The following is a 24675-nucleotide window of genomic DNA, read 5'->3' as shown; positions in this document are numbered from 1 at the left end:
AATCTGATTTTTAACTATAAAGTTTGCTAATATTAACATTACCTTAGCAGGTACTGAGAGAAGTGTGATGTACATTGATAAAAGGATAGCAAATTGTTTGTGTCATTGCTAAACAGATAAAGGCTGCTGCAATTCCTCACTGCACAGAGTTTTTTCTCATCACAGCAGAGTCCCCTCAGTGAATCCCCTCAGGTCCCTGCCCAGAGGCCACACTGCAGGCCTGGCCTGGCCAAACCAAGCACAGTTTGAACAAACTCAGCTCCAGTTTTTCTGGTGTTCGATTTCCTTTACCTTCCCTGTGGGAAGGGTCAGTATTCCAAAGCACTGCCCTCCTGGCCCCCAGGCCCAGTGCTCTGCACACTCAGGGGAGGAATTTCCAGGTGAAATCAGATCTCCATTCATCCAGGAATTCACAGACCTCCTTTCCCCAGGATGCAGCACAAGCAAACCAGTACAATGCTATTTATAACTGTGTTCTACAGCACTGAACAGGAACAACACATTTCGGCCCAAGTTACTCTGCAGATTCTCAATAACCTTGAAGGAGATAAGTATTCAGTAAGTACTAAACAGAGAGGCCCCAGCAGGGCTGGGGAGCACTTGGAAAAACAGAGGCAAACAAGGAGGAATGAATATAGTGAGGTGGGATTTACCAACCAGGAATGGAGCACTTGCATGTAATAAAGCAAATATTTACATTAAGCACAATACAGCAATTTATTTAGATGCTTAAATGAAGAATACAAAGGGAAATAAAGATCACAAAATTATACATACTACAACAGTGTGTCATATATTAGATGGTATAAATGAATACAACACCTTGTTGGTGTTAACTAAAGATAAAACTAAATATCCAAACCCAGCACTTTGTCTCAGTGTGCTGCTTCAACACAATACACTTTTATACAGATCTAAAAGGTGTCAAAATTAGTAGCTGCAAACTTGTTTCTTGCATGTGATTTTTCTTTTTTAGCTTAAAAGATTTCAGAAAATGGCTCTGAAATATGTTTGTCATCAGTTGTCATGTCAAGGATATTCAGAACAAGAAAATTCTATAATACAACAGAGCCCAGATATATTTTTATGTTGCTGGCCTCTGGTTGGAGATTGTACAAGGTTATGTGCAAAAACTAAGTCTGTCAAAATTCATACTAGAGCAGTCTCAAGCTTTGCTAGGGAAACTAGATACAGCATTTATTACACAGCAGGGCAACACTAAAAAAGAGAAACAGATCTATGATGGGTACACAAGAACAGTTCCATAAGCTTCACTTGAATAGGTCTAAAAGACTGTACAAATATACATTTCAACTATTCAGAATGATACATGAAAACTCCATTTCCCCAGAGTCTGCTATACAGGGCACCGGGTCGCTGGCACGGCGCTACCGGAGAGGGGCCTCTTGGAAAGACACAACTCAACATGGACAAGGTGAACGGAGGGTTGGAAATGCAGATAAAGTAATCCTCTGCTTTTCTCTGTGTGCATTCTGGAGCCACCAGCGTATCCATTTTCACATTAAGTTTCTGTGCTCATGCCAGCAGAGCTGCCAGCCCCTGGGCCGGCAGATCTGTACGTGAGCCCGGGCAGCAGGAGCAGCTGGAGGGCGGCGGTGCCCGCGCAGGGCCGGGCCAGGGCCGCTCACGCCTGCTGGCTGCTGAGCTCCACCCCGGGCAGGCTGCCGTGCATGGGCTCGGCCCCCACGGCCCCGAAGCCCTCGCCGTCCTCGCTGTCCATTGTGCTGCTCTGCCACTCCATCTGCTCGCTGGCCAGGCTCTCCTCCAGCTCGGAGGCGTTTTTCCATTGCGACTGGTCCTTGGACCAAAACCCTTCTACTTTTCCATAGGAACGATTCTTCCACTTTGACTGTTCTTCATCGCTTTCAGATCCACCCCCCTTGGCCTCCACAGTGGGTTTACTGCTCCTGGCATCTTCACTTTGGGAAGATTCATCTGTCCACACCTCTGGTTTTACCTCCAATGCGTTATCTTCAAAATCAGAAACCTGCTGGGAGCCAGGCCCGCTTTCAGACTGGGAAGCTCCATCCTTCCATTCCACCGCATCATCCTGCTCATCCTGATCACCCTCACTGTCTGAAACGTCACCCACCAGTTTTGTTGGCTCTTCAGCAGCAATCATCTCTTCATATTTAGAGCTTTCCTCTTGTTTTTGCTCAGCCTTCTCTGGAGACTCTAGTGTGTTTTCCTCCATGATCTCCTTGGCTAAGCTGTCCTGGGGGTCCTGCACTGTGCTGTCTGTCGAGGGTTTCCCACCCATGTCAGAGACATGCTGGCCAAAGGGACTGCGGCTCTCGCTGTATTCCTCCTCTAGGTTTTCGTAGCTGTCTGAGGAACTGTCATTGTCTTTTTCTAAGTTGATTTTTTTATCAACAGTCTTACTGACATTGACCCTGGAATTCTTCTCGTCGTGGTTTTCAAACAGCCATTCAGCATCAAAATCCATCTCGTGTTTGACTTTGTTCAGCTCTTTCATGTTGAAGCCCAGCAGCACCCCAGGTTTGTATTTTTCACAATCCCTAACACATTTCTTCCTCTTGTTGCTGAAGTGAGACGCGATGTCAGATTTCCAGAGCCACAAACTGGCCGCCAGCTTTTCGATCTCTCTCCGAGTGGGGTAGGGCTGCTTATTGAAATATTTTGTAAGAAATGTTTTCCTGGCTTCGTACGAATCATCTTCGTGACCCTTGGGGTCTAGTGCTAGAACTACAGGTTCTTCAGGCTTCTCCTCAAAGGCAGAGGGGGAGTCATCGTCGTCCATCTTCCTCTTCTTCATCAGGGGGAACTCCATGTGTTCGTAGGCGCGTTTCAGCGGCGCGGCCGCCGGGGACTGGCCCAGCCGGGACGATGTCCCTTTGTCCTGCCCGTTCTGGGTCTTGCCCACACCCCTGCAGTGCACCAGGTGCAGCGTTATGGTGGAGGCCGTCATGTTGCTCGTGTACACGCCCAGGCAGTGGATGCACTTGTAGGTCAGCTTCTTCTCCACGGGGTGAACCGTCTGAATCACCTGGTGCCTCTCCCGGAGGTGATGTGCCAGTGCGTCGGAGATGGGGCCTTTTAGGATCGAAAAGCACAGAGGACACAGAGTTTTCCCCACATCTTTTTTGTAGGGCACTGCTGCTTGTGGAGAACTTTTGACGGGTACGTCAGATTTCTCCTGGATTTTGGGCTGTGGTTTTGGGGGGACCGGGGGGGTGTTCTGAGCGTGGTAAGCTACGGATTCGGCAGGAGCATCCCGCAGGTTGTAGGTGGTGACAAGGAGGTGTATGTTCGTGTGGCTGCCCTGCTGCAATGTCAAATCAAAGGTGAGGGTGGAGTCAGTTTTAGGTCCCATCTCCTCGTCCACGTGCACCATGCGCATGTGGGCAGCCATCTTCTCCACGTCGTTGAAGGTGGAGCGGCAGTAGGGGCAGGACAGCCCGTGGATCAGCATGTGATTGAGCAGCGTGTCCGTGGGCAGGTAGCGGTTACAGTAGAGACATTTGCTCGTGAAGTTGTGGATTTTCATGATGTAGTTGGCCACCGCAGGCACCTTCTCGGCCTTGTGCTCCTTCTCAAAGTGGACGCTGTACACGTTTTCGGGGAACAGCTCATTGCAGATTGTACAGATTTTCCACTTCTGCGTGGACGAGGTGTTGACAGCGGAAGGACCTGTAGCAGCCACGGGGGATTTGGAGCCAGACTGACCCAGAGCTCTGGATGCCTGGGACTGCGACAGCGACGCCTGTTTGAGCTGTGCCGACGACAACGAGGAAGAGTTGGCAGACTGCAGCGAGTACCTGGCTGAGGCCTGGGACCTCTGCTCCCCTCCCAGAGTGTAAGGCCTTCCATTGCCACTCGCCGAAAACTGTTTCATGCTTTGTGATTGTTGGGAAAGAGAAACAGGTGCATTGCCACTGAGGCTGAGCCTCCCCCCTGGCTGACCAACGTAACTGGGAGGTACTGATTTAACCCCGTAATTGTTCTGCTGCAGGTGAACGTTTGACATCATATTGACTCCTGCAGAATTTAACGTGGGCTTTGGTATAGTGAGTCTGTTCATCATCTGCTGTGACGAGAGCGAGCGGACGCTGCCAGCAGAGAGGGCACCCATCCTCTGAGGGAGTCCCATAGGCTTTTTATCCTGGGGTTTGGGAGCTATTAGCATCAAAGGTTTGGATCTGGGCACCACTACGTTGGTGTGACCTATCATTGCCGTGACCTGGTACCCAATCCGTTCGTGGTCTTCGATCACGTGCTGGACTAAAGCTTCGTAGGATTTCGGCATGAAAAGGCATCGTTTGCAGTGGATACCCCCCTCCTCTCGGGCGCCGGAGCTCAACGGAACCGCACCATTGAGGGACTTTTCGCCTCCCTTGGCTACGTAAGGAGCAGCAACGTGCTGAAAATGTTCCCTGTAAATGTGCTTTCGAACGATTTCGTAGAGCGGGTCACGGTAAGTGCACTTCTTACAGTAATAAACAGCTTGTTCCACACTGTCAGCCTGCTTGGGTTTAAGGCTCTCGTGTTTGTTTTTATCTTTGAAAGTGCTGATGCCTCCACTCGGTGTACTGGCATTGGGAGCATGGAATATTTTAATGTGCGTTTCCAAAGTCTTTTTGTCCGCGTTGAAGGTACAGTAGGGGCAGTTGAGCAGGATCCTGTTCTCAAAGTCTTCGCTGTGAACATTCCGGAAGTGGCTTTTGTAGGCTGAAAAGAACTTCGAGGAGAAGGGACATGCACTGCAGCAAAAGGGCTTTGTCCGATAGTCCTTGAACAGAGAACAGAGCACAGACTAAATATTCAACTGCACTTCTCAGCAAAGTAACACCCATGGTATTCTCTACACAACCTTTCTGAGCAACACTCACGAGCCCCCTGCCACTGTCTCAAACCTTCAGTTCAGTTCTCTCCCATTTCTGGCCTGCAGATCAGCCCCTAAAAAGCTGCTCACATGAACACACACATGACGTGCTGAGTGCCAAGGGGGCCCTCAGGGGTTTAACCATGACCTTGGCAGGTGAGGCTGAGTCAGAAGTGTCTTTCCCTATTGGTCACAAAAAGCCTCCTCCCTGCAGCTGAGCTCCTTTCTGGGGGAAAGCCAAGCAGGACTGTTTGAGGAAATGAGACTGTATCCAGATGAGATACTGCCCACCTGAATCTGCCAAACTTGATAGATGTAATATGCATCTATAACTTCAGCTATTTCAGTGTCCTTACCCATTACACACTTTAATAGCAAAGATGGAATTCCAAACTTTTTTTTTTGGTGAACAGAAGGATGTAAGCTTACCAAGACACAGGCTACACAAGCCCTTAAAGCCACCAAGCCTCTTCCTTGTGATCAAAGAACAAACCTGATTTTTAAACCAATCTCAAATGAGGAACCAAAAATTTGGGAATTCCACCCTTGCAGTTTGCCTGCAGCTTCTGTCCCATTTAACACGGTGCCAATGCAGCTCTTGTCAACTGCTGTAGCACAGTCTGGAGTGCCACAGGCCTTAGGGACAGCCACCAGCAGCCTGGCACTTCAGCTGGGGTAACACAGGGAGTTCAGAGTTACTGAGATTCCTCCTGAGTGTCACAACAAGTCCTGTGCACCGAGCTACACACAGGTCACAGGTGAGGGAGCTGGAGAGCTGCACTGCACAAGGAAGCTGGAATATCTGCTCTGGCCACCTGCTGAAGCTTCCCACACCTGGTGGAGCCTGGCCCCAACAAATAAACCAACCAACCAACAAGAACTGTCTCCTCTTCTATTGCAATTTTTATTCTGGGTTACCTAGTACAAGACAGCACCAACAGCATTGTTTCCTCCCTGCAGTGCTGGCTCAACTCAAAATTCTTTTTTTACTGGCTCAGAAACATCACAACAGCAGGACTTCCAGTGTCACTGGGCTGCTGTGCAGAACTAGAAAAGCCCAAAGCAGATGTGGGCCACAGCCTGTGGGACCCAGAGCCGCACTGACAGTGACCCTGCACTAAGCAGCAGTATCCAGGGAAACAGCTTTGGAAGGGATGGAAATCAGGAATAAAACATCTAAGGAAAGGTGAAAGACCCATTGCCAATTGTATAAAGTTGTTGATCCTTTGGCCAGAGGGTTGGTGAAATTGTGCTAGGCTTGGGAACAGGTGGGAAGGGGCTCCTAAGGTGCAGCTGTTTGACTTGAGCAAGGACCCACCAGCTCTGCAGCACTGGCACCCAGGCTCCTGAGACACACACCAGGAACAACTTAACAAAAGTAAGAAAAAAAGCACATAGCTTTTTGCTGCCCCTTGAGCTGCCAACACCTGAAAATCAGTGAGGAAAACTGCAGGAAAAGCTCTTGGCATGTCTGGGAAATGCCCTTCAGCATGACCCACTCCAGCCTCAGTGTCAAGTGAAACTCTTACCAACCTGGTTTTTTGTAAGCGATGGGTCCCACAGTCCCACATCCTCCCATGTAGTGTTTTTCAAATAAAAGTCATTAGGTTCAAACTGCTTAAAATCCTGGAGAAGGAAGATGGGAAGAGAGGACAGAGAGTCAGAAGCAAGGCCCAAGGCAGAGACCATCACTCAGGGCAGGGGAGTTTGCAGGGCACCTCCTGGGAGGGGGAGAGCTCTGAATATTCTCCATATCACAAAACACCTGCAGAACATCTTCACCACTCATCCTCCTGACCAGCCCAACACTTATTTACAAACTCATCTCATTCCAAAAGCAATCCTGGAGAAAAGTGTTCCCAAACTGATGTGTGGGTTTGGGGTTTTTTGGCTGCTTTTTCTGATGGTGGTGGTGTGGTATTTATTTTGTGTAATTGGTTTTGTTTGGCTTTTAATTAATTTCACACAGGAAGCTTTTAAAGTTGGCAATGTGTGATGTCCAAGGCTCCTAATTCTTATTTAAAAAATTATCTTATGAAGCATTTCTTTGGCGTTTCACCTTTGTCATGGAGTCAGCCTGACCCAGGCACAGAGGTGATTCTGTAACTTCAGGACCTGCTGCAGCACAAACACTTCCTGAAAACCTCAGACCCATTTCTGCCCCAACATCTCACACCCATCCTGGTTCTTCCAGCATTCCTGGATTTCAGTAACCACTAATGTTTCTAGAAGTGTTTACAGGTACATTGTATCTCAAGTTTCTAATTTACTCCTACTTTGTGTGGAACTTAAACAGGTCTAAACAAAAACCAGGGCATACACAAATACCTCCCTGTCCCCCTAACTCTGCAGCATTTTAGCTCTAACCCTTGGAGGTGCCATACTTACTTCTATATGTTCTTTACAGTACTCCAAACCAATGTCACTAAGTATTTTTTTCACAGTTTTCCGGGCCTTTCTTAAACTGCCAAGGTTGTTGACAGGAAGTTGGAACATAGTTTCTATTGGAAAAGAAGAGTAAGAGAAAAGGTTTAAGTCAAGTGTTTTGTCTGATAATGCTGCACTTTTCATTATCAGCAATTATCTGCCTTATTCCCCCCCAGAACTGGCCCCAGAGCTGTCCATTCCCTAACACACTGTTACATTCTCTGGCCTGCTCCTTGCTGAGGCTGCCCATGAGGCTGCACAGGGCACTGCCAAACGGGCCACACACTGATGGAACTGCAGGAGCAATGGGCTGCCTCTGGAAATAACTTCCATTTCTTCAGAGAGTCTGTCTTTACCAGCCCTCCACTGAAGTACTTCAGAACTCAATTCTCTCATGTGCAATGTATCCTAACTGATCTGAAAACTGGCAAGCTGAGCTTCAAGGTTTGTGTCAGTCTTGCAAGAGATTTCAGTGCTTCTTGTATCTTGCTGTAGGTAGGTAAGAAATTCATGCTGTTTCCTCCCTCCACTGTACTCAGAGCTTTAACTGGCTGAAGCTGTTCAGCAAGATTCTCCTAGGAAGAGATGATCTCCTTCATAGATCATCATGGAATGGCCTGGGTGAGAAGGGGCATTAAAGCCCATCCAGCTCCCCCCTGCCATGGGCAGGGACACCTTCTGCTATCCCAGGTTGCTCCAAGCCCCATCCAACCCGGCCCTGGGCACTTCCAGGGATGGGGCAGCCACAGCTTCTCTGGGATAGCTCTGTCACGGGCTCATAGGGAAGAATTTCTTCTTAATGGCTTCTAATTTCTTCATTTTATCTCTTGAGCTGAATGTTTCTTAAAAGCATTCCATGAAATTCACACTTCCATTCAATTTTCACTAAATAAGTGACCTCAGGATAAAACTGCAGAAGTGATTTCAACCCTCTTGCACATGATTAAAAAGAATGAAATATAGCATCAGTTTTACCTTCTCTTATAAGCACACGAGGTTGACCCTTCCCTTCCTAATGTTCTCATTTATTCCTATTATGAAAACTGAGAAAACATGAACTTTTTGGTGATCTGACAACCAGAATTACCAACTACCCTGTTGAACAAAGCATTAGGTGTGATCAAGTGTGCAACACAGACATTTGTATAAGCAAGGTGCAAACCCAGCCTGTTCTGTCCCATCGTGACTCAGCTCAATCTTGTCTTACTAAAATAATCAGCAGTGTAAGAAGTCTAGGTCATTAAAGCAGATTTTAATCAATTTTGAACTAAAGGATACTATGTGCTGTTATTTCTGTGCATGCTTATAAACCACAACTGCTCTTCCTCTGTTTTCCCCTCTCCCCCTCATCATGCTCTGCTGCTTGACAAGGTCCAGCCTTTCCGTGCTCCTTCCCCCTCTCCTTTCTTTGCTGGTTCTTGGCCTCCTTGGTCCTTACCTCGCTCATTTTCCCATTTCTCCTCTTCCCTGTGCCAATTCATAGCGTCCACATTCTTTCGTCGTTCTCTCTCATCCTGTCTCCACCGCTTCTTGATATCTTTGTCCTTAACTTGCTCATTTTCTCTCCTCTTCTCATCATCCCTGTGCCATTTTATTGTTTCTGTATTTTTCTGCGGCTCCACGCTTCTTTTGAGATAGTCTTGTCGCCTCCTCCTCTTTTTTAACATATCCCTTTCCCTGGCACGAGCCTGCTTTTCTTTCTGGGAAAGAAAAGCTTTACGGGGCATCATGAGCTGCTGCTGTACCTGCAATAACATCGTATCCATGGAATAATGCACTCTGGACATGCACTCAGTCAGGCACACCAGCTCACTCGGAGCTCCACACTTCACACAACACACAGGCAATGAATGCCCTGCTCAGTGCCCTGCTCCTCCTCTTCCCTCCCGAGCCTGGGCTCGCTCTGAGCTGGGCCCGGCCAGGCCCTGGGTCAGGCCAGCTCCAGGGGCCAGCTCAGCAGCACGGGCAGTGACCCCAGGAGCCCTGGCTGAGCAGTGCCAGTGGCATTTCTGTCCCCTCCTTGCAGCTCCTCCTCCCCCAGAGCCTCTGGCAGCCCCTTGGCTTTGCTGCTGCTGCTGAGGAACGGGCTGGGGGTGGACAGAGGCTGAAGGGATCTTGGGGACTTTCAAACCGGTCCCCTCTCTTTCTGGAGAGGTGCATTTAATCCAACTTAAAGGTGCTAATTTTTCTTTCCAGACCTCCATCTCCACCCACTTTGGGTGAAAATGGCTCTCTTGGCTGGGAGGAGGGAAGGGGGATTAGGAGACAAGCCACAATCTGAAAAATTGTGTAAGCTTTGTTTCCTGGGGAAACCTGGCCAAAACATTTAACTGCAGTTAATGAAATAAGTCCTGACTCATCTACCCAGACTTCCTCCAAGTGTGTTATGTCTTGCTACCCACAGGAACAAAGGAAAAAAATGAGACTATTTACTTGGAGTTTCTGCTGACAGCATTCCTGAGGGGTGGGGCTTCTTGGGGTTGGTGTTTTGAGGCTTGGGGCATTTTGTTTCTAGAAAGGTGTCAATGGAGACTTCATTTAACAAACTGTATTTACTTTTGGTCGTTTCTCTGTAGTCACCCAACACATTCACATTTTCAAATGTAAAAGTGTTAGTGCCTGCAATTTTGAAATCACGGAAGAATTTATACCATTATTGATAACCTTTAAATATTTTTTTCTGTACACAGTGAGCAATGTTTCAGAAAAGGAAAACTGCAGTTGTAGGCCAGGTTTGAGTTCTTTGGTTGGGTTTTTTTTAAGTTTTGAAGAAAGATTTGCAGAGGTCTAATCAAAATGAAAACTGCGGAAAGGACAAAATTACTAGATTACAATACTTAAGCAAAGCCTAAAACAAAATGAAACAAATGTACTTTTAAAATTTAGCTACCTTATGGAAAGCACTTGTTCCCAGCATGCAATACTCCATCTTTTTCCTACAGAAAAAGCAATGTTTCAAACCCTTATTCTAAAAGCTGTTCCTTTTCCCTACAATACATCCCACCCCACACACTTTAACCCTCTACTCTGTTCTATTGCCTTTGTTAGGTCTGTATCATGATCCCATGACTTTCATTCCAATAATTCAACCCCAAATTTCTTAATATCCATAATAATGCTAAAAGGGAAGGGCTGCAGCAGAGTCAAACACCATAATAAAAAAAATTCATGCAGTGTGGTAACACATTAGTACATAAAATTCAGATCATGCTAAATATTACTTCATTAAAAGGGTGGGTAGCTCTCTACCAGACAGCCTGGGTTTGGGTATTAAATATTTCTCAGTAACAGTTGGCATTAAAATCAAAAAGCAACGGGAACCCAGGATCAGCACCCTCAGTGCAACCCAGACACCGCAGATCTGTACCATAGTTTCAGTTCTCTGTGGGCTGGGTGCCAGGACATTACTGCTTTTTACTGGAGCAAACTTAACTCATTAACTTTGTAAATGTACATTATCGTTACAATTTTATCAGTAACCTGGTTCAATTTCAATAACAATAACATGAAATACATCATGCAAATGATTTTCCCTCCCCCACCCAAGGCAATTAGCAGCATTTTAATCTGTCATTGTTGTATTTTCTTTCATTTGTTTCTGTTTGGGTTGCCGCTGGGGGCTTCCCCCCATTGGTTTTATCTTTTCACAGGATTCTCCCCTCCCCTCCCTTTATACAGCTCACTTTGACTGATCAGTTTATAGACAAATGATAGAAAATACCTTAATAAAGAGCATTTCAGCTGAATTTCCAAAATTAAACATTTCACTTGAGATTCAAATAAGTAATGCCATATTCCAAGGAATAACTTAAAGGGACATCCAACTTCAATTGCAGATCTTTGAACTTTCCCATCCCAAGTCAGGGTGTTTCCCCCAGTTTGTTTAGCATTCCAGAATCATCTCTCTTGCAGTCTAAACTAGCTTTCACTTTCACCTCTGATGGTTTTAAACCGACAGAAGAGGGAGAATTTTAAACTAGGAAACCAATTAATCTGCAGTGAAGCTGCCAGAGTGATTGAACCCAAAGCCCCCCAACCTCTCAATTTTTCTAGAATGGAGTTGGTGTTCCTTTAAGTTCAAAATGTCCAAACCTCAGAAGCAAACAGTCAAAACTATCCTTTTTTTGCCCATACTTTGGCAAATGAAAATCTTTACTCCTCCCCATCTCTGCAGTACTTCTGAAGAGGCATTTACCTCCAAAATGAATGGTGCTTGGGCGTCTCACACTCATTGGACAAGTTTCAAGCACAAGCCTCCAAAGCCAATTCTCCTTGCAGAACGCCCCCTCAGGGCTCCGTTACACCCCCTGGGGGAGCCCAAAGCCCGGGCACAGAGGAAGGCTCATATCCTGCTGGACAGAACAGAGAGCAGAGACAGGAGATAAGAGGCGTGATAAGGGCAGTGTCACATTGACAGGTACGAACCGCAGCCGTGCCTCGGCTGGGGCTGCAGCAGGTCTGAGCTCCAGGTTTGTGCCGATTCTGCTGGGGGACTCTGCGGGGCTCAGACTGAGCTCAGGTAGCCAGGTCAGACACCCAGCAGTGCAGAGCCTGGGAACGCTCCTCCTCACACTCCATCCCCCCCTGCACTGCTGCGGCTCATCCCCAGGAGCACCTCACCCGAGCCAGCAGCACCACAGCACAGCTGCACCTGGCACCTCGGGGACACTGCCAGCGTCCTGGCACCTCAGGGACACTGCCGGCACCCTCGGACACTGCCAGCGTCCTGGCACCTCAGGGACACTGCCGGCACCCTCGGACACGGCCACCACCCTCGGACACTGCCGGCACCCTCGGACACTGCCGGCACCCTCGGACACTGCCGGCGTCCTGGCACCTCAGGGACACGGCCACCACCCTCGGACACTGCCGGCACCCTCGGACACTGCCGGCACCCTCGGACACTGCCTGGGAGGCTCCCTACAAACAGGTCCCACCTTACATGACAATGGGACATCAAACAGGGCCCAGGCACAGCCCTGGGGACACACATTCCTCTGGTAAGCACTAAAGATTAAACCTGGCAGAGGAGGGGAGTTTGGGGAAATGGCATGTAAATGATCACACTTTGTGCGAACACTGATTCCTCTTCAAGTGACATCAGCCACGGACAGAAAGTCAGCCTTGCACATACTGGAAACGCAACAGGTAACGTTAGAACCACAAAATTTGAAACGACCAAATCTAAAGTTTACAAAAGCAAAACTTGTTGAGTCATTAATAATTACTCTGCCAGGGAGTAAGGCAATATAAATTGTTAGATTTAATCTCTTGATTACTCAGACAGAACAGCCTCAAGTACAGAGTGCTTTTCTTTGGCAAGTACACTTCCAAGACAAGACACTACAACATTTTAAGAAATTAAAAAAGACAACATTCTTAAACTACTTCACATGGCAGCAAACCTGAATATTGGAATATTGCGTGTGCTTTACTTAACAGCATCACCCATTCCCTCAGCCACCCAAAGAAGGGTTATGTTGTTTCACACTGGATCATTTTCTGACCAGAAGGCAGACTTTGTGTCCCTGTGTGTGTCCAACAAGTCCAAATGAACTCTCTCCCAGGGAGTCCTCCCTGCAGCAAACACACTTCTGGGTGAGGAGCCATCAGCCTCGAGAGCAGATCAGTGGCAATTACTGCATCAGGCTGATGACACTGAGCTCAGGGAAGTACTTCATCCCATGCTGGGTCTCCCAAACACTGAGGATCATTTCCCCGTGCTGTGCTGCTGACAAGGATCCCCAAGCATCTGGCATGCTTCTTATGTCATCCAAATGTCTTTGATTTTAGCCAGTATTGTGCCAGTATTTCAAGCTGAAGAAGTTACTGGTTTATACCTAACAGCCCAGGACAGAATCATACATCAGAGCTGGCAGCAGCTCTGTTTCCCTGGGCAAGATGAAACAAGACTTGGTTTCTTGATACTGTGTATTTTATTTCCCTACTCCAGCTGCTTTTGAAACAAGGTAACTTTTAACAATTTGCCCAGCAAACTGCCTTTCATAGCCTGCTCTAGAAGCCAGCCACCAAACAGATTTGCAGAGAAGGCTGGTAGTGCAACGCTAAGTGAAATCTCTTAAAATACAGGGAAAATATGCAAGAAAATGAACCTGTGGTTCCCACAGCAACAGAAAAGCTGCCTCTCTGTGTATGCAGGTTAAATGATGCTCTGTGGTGTGATGGTGTAGAATATTCTATATTCACATGAGGACAGTGATGGCCTGTCCCTGAGACCTGACAATTCCCAGACAGCTGAGCAAGGAACAGTGATAGATGGGAAGCACAAGGGTTATCTCAGGGAAGAGTGAGCAAGTGGAATAGAAGTATCAGAAAAAAAGGTAACAGAAAAAAAGGTATCAGAAAAAAGGAATAGAAGTATCAGAGAGAAGAGAGAATTTGGGAGAACAGAAACTACTGAGAGCCCTCCTGAAAGTAAGAGTTGCAATTAACTCTCTCTGCTCCCTGTACAGAGAGAGTGATTGAAGAGTCTCTTCCAGCACACCTCTCACTGGCTGACATTGAGAATTTTCACTTTCTTCCCCAGGACTCTTCCCTTTCCTCCTTACTGAAGCATTTCTGGCCTAGTTTTGCAAGGGCTGTGCACCCACACTCCTGGGAGGGTAGTGAGAGTTGCAGTTCAGCAGCACACCTGAAATGCCAGACACGGAGGGCTCCTTTGCCATGCGCTGTGATCCTGGGGAGGCTGTTTTGTAACAGTGGCGCTTCCAGCTGAGAGCCCTCCTCTCAGAGCCCTGCCCCTGGCCCACCTGCACGGGAAGCTCCCGCCCCAGGAGCAGGGATGCTCCAGCTGCTCACAGCTCAGCTCCAGCGGGATTTGGGGTGCAGAGCCAGCGCCTGCTGTGAGTGAGCCCCAGCCCCCCCGCTCGGGTGCGTACCCAAAACAGGACTGGGCACACAGAAGAGGAATCAACACAAACCCCGAGTGACGCCCTCTGGAAAGCCCAGCTCTAGAGCTGAGGATATCACACTGATGGAAAGCCCCAGCTGCAGGCTGCTACCTGGACAAAGCACTGTAAGACCTGAGCCATCTGTGCACAGCACACACTCCAGCTCTCCCTCACAGGCACACAGGCAGTTTGTTAACAGCCCCTCTGCCAAAAAGCCAAGGATTTAAAAACATTAAAAACCACTTCAGAGACCAGATCAGCAACTTCCAAAACCAGTTTGAAATTGTGTGTCAAAACAAAAGGACCATTTCACACCACTTCTCAGGGCATCCTACACAAACATGGCCTCAGGAGAGAAGTCCATCTAAAATGTGGTACTAAAGAAAACCCCACCTTATCCTTGGGAGGAAATTCTGAGACTAAAAACGTTTAACATCCTGTTTCAGTGGTTACAGGCAATTTTCAGCAAAGGTTTATGAAACTCTGGTTTATACCTTTTTGTTTGGGCTTGCTGCCTAGCCTCAGCTTGACTCTTGCATTAAGAACTCCCAACCTGCCATCCAAGGAAGAACTATGGAAGGCAGTTGTAGTGAAAGGAATCAGTAAGGCTGACACGCCTCAGTCTCCATTCATTTTTTATTTAAAGGCTATAAAACCACCTTTTGCAGTCCTGCAGACAGGGATCTCCTAAGTCATTCACACACTTCTCATTCTTGCTCAATTTCTGGAATTTTCCACTGGAGCCCGAAGCTCCATCTGGTGGGTGTGGACACTCACTGCAAAACTACTCAGGAATTAACTGTTTCCTCATCAACTTCGGTTCAGCAGGAGTCCTGGGCACTGTGGCATCTCTGTGCCCCAGTCTGAAATACAAAATGGTCAAATTTTGATTGCTCCGGGAACCCCAACTCCTTATTTCTGTTCTGACGAACAATCTGCTTCCCTAGGCTCTGCTGGGAACTCCTGGTGGATTTTCTGATTTTGATTATATAGGCTGAGGTATGTAAAGAATGCTGGTAGCTGCAGTTGAATGTTTTCTGAGGGATCTTTTCAACACACCTGATAAAGGCCACATCAACCTCTGGTGCATTCTGAAACGCACTTTGAAATCATGTTCATTCTCTAGGGCACAAGAAATCCTGAATTAGAGACACTCATAGCTCCAGAATCATGCTTGCACACCTCCTGCCATCTTAGAGAATATCTTTTGTGGCTGTTCAAGACCTCCACAGATAAATGTTTATATGCACACAACATGGGCAGTTCAATCAATATTCAATACACATCCTCAGTGCGAGAGCCGGGCTTGTTCAGGGCTATTTCTAAAAGATTTTGGTGTGAAATGCAATAAAGCCTGCACATCTTGCAGAAATTTGAAATCCAGGCTGGAGATCATTGAAGCACAAAGGATATTATTTGCTTACACCATGATATCCACACCTCAGTGATCAGGAAAAACAGCTGCATGAATATGCTCTATAATTCCAAAATAATCCTCATCTAGACTGTAGCTAAGCATGAGCAATCCCAGAATAAAAAGAATTTTAGAAACAGAAGCATGATTAATGAATGAGCAGTTACCATTTAAATTAAATCAAGAATCACCTTTAAATTTTCAATCCAAAGCTCACAAAAACATTTGTGTAATTAAACAAAGCAGCACAGTGGTTGCTGTAAAACGTGTAAGAACAAAGCAAATAATCAATATACACGTAATTTATGATTGGATTACACTGACTGGGAAACTGCAGCCAGATTGGACTGCAAGTGAAAATGGTCCCCTGCCCTCTGTGTCATGTTTCCTGACATCAGCATTGTGTCAACAGCCAGAGCAGAGCCCTGATACAGCCAGAGGAGTGGTTTGGGGCAGAGCAGCTCCTTCCCTCACCCAAACAGCAGTGCTGGGCTCCAGCCAAGCCCCGGGGCAGCAGGAAGCAGCTCCAGCCCTGCCCTGGCAGCTCCCACACACACAGACACAGACACAGCTACACACAAACACTCACACACAGGCACAGATACACACAGGCACAGATACACACAAACACAAACACTCACACACAGGCACAGATACATTGACACACAGATACACACACACACAGGCACAGATACACACAAACACTCACACATAGGCACAGATACACACAGGCACAGGCACACATACACACAAACACAGATACACATGTACAGATACACACAGACATAGATACACACAGACACACTCAAACACAGATACACACAGACACAGCTACACACACACACACAGGCACAGATACACACAAACACACACAGGCACAGATACACTCAAACACAGATACACACAGACACAGAGATATACACACAGACACAGATACACACACACTCAAACACAGATACAGACACAGCTACACACAAACACACACACAGGCACAGATACACTCAAACACAGATACACACAGACACAGAGATATACACACACACACAGACACACACACACACACTCAAACACAGATACACACAGACACAGCTACACACAAACACACACACAGGCACAGATACACTCAAACACAGATACACACAGACACAGAGATATACACACACACACACACACTCAAACACAGATACACACAGACACAGCTACACACAAACACACACACAGGCACAGATACACACAAACACACATACAGGCACAGATACACTCACACACACACACAGGCACAGCTACACACACAGGCACACTCACACACAGTTACACACACACACAGGCACAGCTACACAGGCACAGGCCCTCAGGTATTCACACCCAGAGCGCAGAGCAGCCCTGCTGTGCCCTCAGCACACAAACCAGCACACAAAAGAGCACAGGGATACTTTCCCCAGCTCATCCCCAGCCCCGCCAATGCACGCTGTCTCAGACAGCAGATCCAGCAGATACTGGAGGGATCTCGCCAACTGGCTGCATCTGAGTTTTCCAAGGGTAAAAATAGGCACTGAAGGAGGCTGGTGCCGCTTGTTTTCCCTTGCCTTACACTTCACACACGCGAGGCACAAACGCTGCCATTCCAACACGGGGAAAGGCTGTAAACAAGAGCTTCAGCTCAGTCTTCCACTGCATTTCTTACCTCTCCCTCTCTGTCTAAGCACAGCTCCCAAGGGCTCCAGTCCCTGCCTACATTCCAGTGTTAGCCCACCTCAGCTACTGCTGGCTCCCATCTGCCTCAGGAGCCTTCAAAAGGCAAAGGGCTTCATAGCAACAGCAGCAGCAATGGGAAACAAAACAAAAAAGATCACAAACTTGAGTTTGACTATTTAGGTGAAAAAGCATTTTAAGACCACTATCTTGCCCACTTAGACTTCCAGAGCCATTTTGTCCCCTGACTGCTGCTGCTATGAAGCTGCACCACCAACAGCTTCCTTGGCCCAGCTGCAGCACGAGCACAAGCTGTGAGAGCCAGAGTCCCATCAGAAATCAATGCACACAGAGGGAGAACAGGGTGAAAGAAAGCATTGGCTGAGACCTGGGAGAGGAGCTGGGGCAGGGAAGAAACAGCCAAAGGTGAAGGCAGGCTTGAGAGGAGGCCCTTTCCTCCACCTGCAGCCCTGGAGGAGTGGGAGTGCTCCCTCAGGGAACAGCTGCTCACACAGTTGCTTTATTTTTGTTTACTGTTAAGTGTTTTAGATACAACTTGAGAAGTAGATGTTAAATGAAAGATTTTTGCCAAGTGATCTGCATACATCTGCAGGTGTGATGTGTCCACAAGGTCAACTACACAGGCCTTGACTCAACAGCTACTGTCAGTTTTCATCTAAATAATCCTTAATGCCACCTTAAAAAAAACCAAAACAAAACCAGTAAGGATATAATGGCGGTAACTGAAAGTGACTCACTGCAGAAAAAATGGTATTTACTCCATTCTTACTCCAAACCATCAACCCTCATTCACATTCAAGAGCACTACAGGGAAATCAGAGACACTAAATACAAGCTCCAGTTTGCCTTCTGACACCAGAGCTGCCGTGAAGCTCTGAACAATGCAGTTCTTGCCTGGAGGCACACGGCCCTCAGGTAGATAAACAGGAGTTACACCCTCTCCAAAGCCTTTATTCAAATCTGGAGCACCCATCTGATTCTAAACCAGACTTCAGTTCTTCCTGAAAGCTCCAAAGGAACAGGCCAATTTGGCCATCCTGCCTAGGAGAGCAAGGGCATTCTTCCCAAACGTGTCAGGTGAGGCAAAGGAAACCTCCCACATATCCTGAAAGTATAGGATTTCTTTTTAGTAAAACTAAATTAACATCAACAAGAGTTCTTGTTTTCCAATGCAGAGACTCAGACACCTTTCATTGTCATCTCCATCTCTTACACTATCAAGAAACACCACTAACAACAGATTTATTTATATGAGCAGAACTATCTCCACATTAAAAATTATCCTGTTACAATTATGTTCATAGGAACCATTACCTATATATATATATATGTGTGTGTGTGTGTAAATCTGGGCACAGAGCAGCTCTTGACTCAATAGAACAAAAAAATTGGTGTGATGCTTGTTTAGATACAGGCCAGCATAGTCAGCTGCTGCCTTTTTAAACAAGCATGGTGCATGCATCTTAAAGAAAATAATCCTGCTACATGTAGCATTACTAATGTACAATCTCAGCTGCACTAATGACTTTTAAAAAATTGTCAATTTTACCCATGCAGGTAGAGCAGCTCCAGTGGCACCTGTGAAACAACACTGAGCAGCTGCAGCCCCAGAGCTGTTCCCTGCCTCTCCTGGCACCTCTCCCACAGTCTTTACACTAGTCCTCCTCAGATCTGATACTGCTTTGTTCATTCCCAGACAGAATTTTGTCTCCCTTAAACACTTCAAGTAGTGGAGCAAAGATGACTTTCCCTTTCTGAAAATAAAACCCCACAAAAACCACCCCAACACATTTCCTATGAAGCTGCTAAATGTTACTTGCAGCTACCTCAAAACAAACACATCAACCCAGGAGCACCATCTTTGCTTCCACAAAATCACTTGTTTCAATTTCTTTCTTTGCATCAATCAAATCAGCTGCCATCTTAATAACAAGCTATAAAATACATATTTGGACCATATCTCTTATGACTACTGATAAGATTCTGATACATTTCCGTATTCCAGGAATTCTACTGTAAACTTCAATGTTTACTTTCAGTATTTATGTTATTACAGAGTGGCAAAGCTGAGCTGGGAATAATCAGCTGTTATTCACCCTGAAGTGTGTGAGCAGCCCCAGAACAGTGTCCTGCCTTTCCCTCCAGCTCACAGTGCTCAGAACAGCACAGGGACTTGGGCAGCACCAAGTGAGAGTTCACACTTAACCCACAAACTGTGGCAAGAACAGGGACCCCTGTGTTGTTATTGGCAGGGAGAACTTCTGACCACTGGCAACTTCTGCCCTGCACACACAGAAAATCCATCCCGTCCCTGCTCTCAGCCTGAGGCGCACACACACCTTCCTGGGGGCTGTGCTTGTGCAGCTGATGCTGAACGCCGCAGGGCATGAACTCTCCAAAACAGTCAGGAAGTTCCTCCTCAGTCTTCCTCTCCCGTGAAGACTTTTCACTGCCAACTGTGACTCCAGGTCTGTCTCACCTGCAGGCAAAGGAGTCACCTTTCACCTTCCCCTGCACACCCAGCAGCAGCAGCCACCTCCCTCAGCCTAACACAAGTGCACTGCAGGCTCTTCATGACAACACACCCTGAAGCAGAAACAGTGCTAACCTAAAGAGATGCCTTCTACAAACCCTTCTGATGGACCAGCACTTCAATTCAAAAAAAAAAAAAAATACTTTTAGTAATGGGGCACTAAAACGGTATTAGTTTTCAATGATCTCAGAGATGTCCCCTGGGAGCATCTCATGTCTGTTGGATACCAAAAAGTCACTCTTGAATGCTAGCTAAGAAATAATGCTAAGTTGAGCAAAGGGCAGCTAACCACCAAAAACAGTGCAAAACCATCTAGCTTAGTGTCAGTTTTGGAGAACAGGTTATTTATTGTGTGTCAAAAAGGACATCTCTAGCTAGACTGAAGGTGGAAATATTTGCTGTAATAATCTTCAGAAAAGGTAACCATTATGTTACAACTCATCAGCATCTGATGTAATTCTTTTAACAATTCTCTTCTGTTGTCTCCTTTAAGATTTCAGCACATACCATGGTAGATGTTCATCTACTGATATCAAATTACTGCCCAACATCTGCAACTGCACATCTGCAAAGGAACCAAGCTTTGGTTTGGTTTGTTATTAAAAGCAGGAAAAAAAAGGCTTTTCTGTTTCTTAAACAGACTGATCCATCTTTCTCACCTAGAAGGATGACAACTTGTGATTATGAGTTTGCAGAGTCCTGAAGTGAAAGTTTTCCAAGTAGGAGACCCTGCAGGAGGGAGCACTGCTGAGGCACACTGCTGGCACAGCAGCCAGCTAAGGTCGGTCCGTGCTACCCTGACAGGCGGGAATCCTCTGCCTCTGTTACCTCAGACCTCCAAACAGAAATAGAAAATAGCAGCAAAAATAAATAGAAACACAGCTAGGGAGATAAACCCCACAACTTAAGAAAAAGGGGGCTTTCTCTATAACGAATGCAAACCTTTTTGACCTACCAAACGGCCTAAATACACCCAACAACCATCAACACCTGGCAGCGCCCAGTTCCGGGGGCTCTGCCCTGCGGTCCCAGACAAAGCCCCTCGAGGCTCGCCCCACAGCGAGGGCTGCAGCCCCGTTCCCGGAGTCGGGACAGCCAGCGGGCCTGGGAGCCCGGCCGGGCGGTGACAGGGGCCCAGAGCCCGGCCGGACAGTGACAGGGGCCCAGAGCCCGGCCGGACGGTGACAGGAGCCCCGGCCGGGCGGTGACAGGAGCCCAGAGCCCGGCCGGACAGTGACAGGAGCCCCGGCCGGGCGGTGACAGCAGCCCAGAGCCCGGCCGGACAGTGACAGCAGCCCCGGCCGGGCGGTGACAGGAGCCCAGAGCCCGGCCGGGCGGTGACAGCAGCCCAGAGCCCGGCCGGGCGGTGACAGCAGCCCAGAGCCCCGGCCGGACGGTGACAGCAGCCCAGAGCCCCGGCCGGACGGTGACAGCAGCCCAGAGCCCGGCCGGGCGGTGACAGGAGCCCCGGCCGGACGGTGACAGCAGCCCAGAGCCCGGCCGGACGGTGACAGCAGCCCAGAGCCCGGCCGGACGGTGACAGCAGCCCAGAGCCCCGGCCGGGCGGTGACAGCAGCCCAGAGCTCGGCCGGGCGGTGACAGCAGCCCAGAGCCCGGGCCGAGCCGCCCGGTGCCCGCTCCGTCCCCCGCCCCCCGCCGCAGCGGTGCCCGCCGCGCAGGGCGCCCCCTGCCGGCTGCCGCCGCGCAGCGCCCCGGCCGGGTTGCGGCGCATTCGGGGGGGCCGGGGGTGTCACGCCCGCGGCCGCTGCCCGGAGGCACCGGGGGTGCGCCGAGCCCCCGGCACCGCGCACGCACTGCCACTTGTCTGGGAACCCCCGCCCGGGCTGCAGCCGCCGCGGGAAGGGGGTGCGTGGCACGGGGGTATCTGTCCGGTGCGGCTGCCGGGCTCCGGGTTTGGTGTCCCCCGCCTTTGTCTCAGCACCGGGTGTCGGTAGCTGCGGCCCGGGGCAGGGATGGGTGAGGCAACGGCGCTCCATCCCGCGGCTGCGGCTCGGGATGGCAGCGGCGGATCCCGCCTTTTCCCGCGGGCAGGGACCCCTGGGCTGCTCCCATTCATCGCATCCCCGGCGCCGCTCCAGCACCAACTCCGCCGGCGGGGCCCGGTGCAGCTGCACACCGGGATGCCGGACGCGGCCGGCAGCAAGCGGTCCCGCTCCCTCGGGCTGCCGGGACACGTCCGTGTAGGGAAGGGAGGCGGCCGGGGCCGGCGGCGGGGAGGGAGCAGCGCCGCGGTCCCCGCAGCCGCCGGGGCTCCTCAACATGTGTGCGGGCGGGGAGGGGCCGCTGCCAGCTCCGCACGCCCGGTGCGGCGGGCAGGGCGGCGGGCACGGCGCGGGATGCCCGGGGGAGGGAGGGGGCGGTCGGGCGCTGTCCCCGCCCGGGTCGCACCGCGGACCCGCGCTCGCACCTACCTGACCGGGCTCTCCTCGCAGCGAGGGCGGGCTGGGGCGGGGGGGGCCGCCGGACCCTCCCCGGCGCCGCCCGGTCCCGGGGCGGGCGGGCGGAGCGGAGCCGCCGGCGGCGCGGGGGAGACAAAGGGGGAAATGACGGGGGGGGGGGTGCAGTGTGCGGGGCGGGCGGTGCGGAGCGGCCCCGGGGGCGGGGGCGGCGGTCACTGGGCCGGGTGCCCGGGGCGGGGGCGCGGGCGGGGGCAGCGCCCGGGCCCCTCAGACAATACAGCCGGGTCCCGCTGCCCAGAGCCTGCCCGGGCCAAGATGGCGGCCGAGAAAGAGCGGAAGTGACGCCAGACCCTCATTAGCATACGGGACTCATTGTCCGGCGGGAGGGGAGGGGGCCGCGCCCCGGGGGGGCGGGGGAGCCCCGGGGGTCCCCGCGGGACCGGTCCCGCCGCTCCCGCGGCACCGGGCGGTGACACGGCCCCGCCGCGGGGGGGCCCCCTCGGGACGCACCGGGGCGGCCGCGGCCATGGCGGCGGCGGCGGCGACGGCGGCGGGATCTACCCCGGCCCCGCTAGGAGGCGCCGCGCCCTGCGGCTGGGTCCGGCGCGGGGATCCCTCCGCCGCGCCCCCGGCCGGGACTACATCCCGTCCTGAGGGGCCGCCGCCGCCGGGGCGGGGGCGCGAGCGGGGCGGGGCACGTGACCGCGGGGGGCGCGCACGTGACCGCGGGGCGGCCCCGGGAGCGCGCACGGGCCTCGTGCGGCGGCGGCGGCGCCTCCGGGCAGCGCCCGGGCCGGGTCCGGGCCGCCCACCCGGGCCCCGGGACAGCCCCGCCCGGCCCCACGGGCCTCCCAGCCGGCCCCACGGGCTTTCCACCCGGCCTCGAGGCAGCCCGGGCCCGCCGTGCCCATCCGTCGGAGGTCGCGAGGATGCTGAAGGGCCTGGAGCATCTCCGTGCTCAGGAAGGGCTGAGGCAGCTGGGGCTGCTCAGGCTGGAGAGGAGCCCAGGGAGAGGGGCCTCAGCCCTGGCTGTGTCTGTGTCTCTCCCTGGGTGCAGGGGGTCAGAGCAGGCCCAGGCTCTGTTCCAGACCCACCGATGGCCCCAGAGCCACAGGCAGGGACTGATCCCAGCGATTCCCCCTGCACAGGAGGCAGAGCTGCTGCCCTGGGCAGTGCCAGCCCTGAGCAGAGCCCGGAGAGGCTGCGGGGTCTCATTCCAGAACGGTGTGGACACGGTCCTGTGCCATGTGCTCTGGGCTGGCGCTGCTGGAGCGGGGAGCTGGCACCGCCTGAGCTATCGGGCCCCTCCCAGCCGGACTGGCTCTGGCTCTGGCTCTGGCTCTGGGCTTGTGCCCATCGCAGCCTGGCCGGGGCTGGGGGGCCCAGCCCAGGGAGGGGAGGAGGCGTCGTGTGAGGCGATGGCCATGAGGGAGCCTCGCTGGGACACCCTGCCCAGCGTGCCATGGGCTGGGACAGTGGCATTGATCGGGAATTCTGTGAGGCCACACAGGAGCTGTGTGATTTGTGCGCTGCCACGCTCTGAAATCCAAATTCCTCACAGAACCACAGAATGTGCTGAGCTGGAAGGTGCCCACCAGGACCATTGAGTCCAACAACTGGCCCTGCACAGGAATCCCTCCGTGTGCCTTCACGTTTTGGGTTAACACCCTGAGAACAAGCAGCGCCCAAAGGCAGGGCTGCGATCTTTCTGGTGAGCCCTGTGCACGTGTGCTTACACACGCCTGTGCAGAGCCACTGGACATCCCATTTTGCAGCAGGAACATTGGATCGGGACAAGACCCCACATGCAATTCTTCCTTGTGGCTCACGACACTGCTCAAGATCTCTTCAACAAACGAGGATGAATTCTAAAAAGCCCTCTAGGAGTGGCAGGGATGGATGGCTCTTGTTACTTCAGAAAGAAACAAGCACTTGGAGGAGGAAGTAAAGTGTAATTCCCTTCATCCTCAGTGTTCACACCCTTTCTGGTTCAGTGACACACTGGGGCTCAGCCTCACAGTGCTAGAAAGGAAATTTGATTCCTTTCCTGAAGTATAGAAGCAGAGAAAAGTTGTCACCAATTCTTTAGACTTCATGTAACTTAAAGATCTCTTGCATTTTCAGGTGACTGGTGTCCTGACAATCTGTACATGCTGTTTATCACAATTCACTGAATTAGTGTTTATGAAGACTTTGGTGACATTTTATTGTGTCTCTGAGGCTGCTTTGGGACTTTCTGGCTCAGTGGGACATAGAAATCCCCTGCTTGTCACTGCAAGTCACAGCTGGGTTTCAGTGGGTGCTCCCATGGCATCTTCACATCAGTGGTCATAAGAGTCAGGAAGCCACAAAATCCTTTTACATGGGAATATAAATTAAAAAAAACCAGGAAA

General features: G+C 50.5%; 1 protein-coding gene across 4 annotated transcripts; it reads right to left on the bottom strand.

Annotated features, from left to right (window-relative positions):
- Nucleotides 1–692: 692 nt before the first annotated feature.
- On the bottom strand, nt 693–22569 carry ADNP (activity dependent neuroprotector homeobox). Of its 4 annotated transcripts, none has more exons than XM_036395493.2 (6): nt 22295–22569; nt 11487–11643; nt 8730–9036; nt 7253–7365; nt 6398–6490; nt 693–4771 (listed from the first exon to the last, which is right to left on the bottom strand). In XM_036395493.2, exons 3-6 carry the CDS (start codon nt 9019–9021, stop codon nt 1646–1648), a joined length of 3624 nt encoding a protein of 1207 aa, XP_036251386.1. In that variant the 5' UTR covers nt 9022–9036; nt 11487–11643; nt 22295–22569; the 3' UTR covers nt 693–1645. The 4 variants fall into 4 exon arrangements, with proteins under 4 accessions (XP_036251386.1, XP_036251385.1, XP_036251388.1 ...); XM_036395492.2 differs by having other exon boundaries at nt 11487–11640; XM_036395495.2 differs by lacking the exon at nt 22295–22569 and adding an exon at nt 20522–20599 and having other exon boundaries at nt 11487–11640.
- Between the last annotated feature and the right edge of the window lie 2106 nt (nt 22570–24675).

Source organism: Molothrus ater, chromosome 17 (genome assembly GCF_012460135.2).
Source record: "Molothrus ater isolate BHLD 08-10-18 breed brown headed cowbird chromosome 17, BPBGC_Mater_1.1, whole genome shotgun sequence".
Taxonomy (NCBI): Eukaryota; Metazoa; Chordata; class Aves; order Passeriformes; family Icteridae; genus Molothrus; species Molothrus ater.
The sequence above is the reverse complement of the archived record's forward strand: the minus strand, read 5'-3'. Positions and strand labels throughout refer to the sequence as shown.

Bases quoted from the DNA above. Each gene is read 5' to 3' on its own strand.
- ADNP (XM_036395493.2), bottom strand. From the start codon at position 9,021: ATGATGCCCCGTAAAGCTTTTCTTTCCCAGAAAGAAAAGCAGGCTCGT. The intron at 7,366-8,729 runs GTAAGGACCAAG...CTTTTCCAATAG, and splicing joins GAAATGGGAAAATGAGCGAG to AAACTATGTTCCAACTTCCT. The intron at 4,772-6,397 runs GTTGGTAAGAGT...TCTCTGTTCAAG, and splicing joins CATCGCTTACAAAAAACCAG to GACTATCGGACAAAGCCCTT.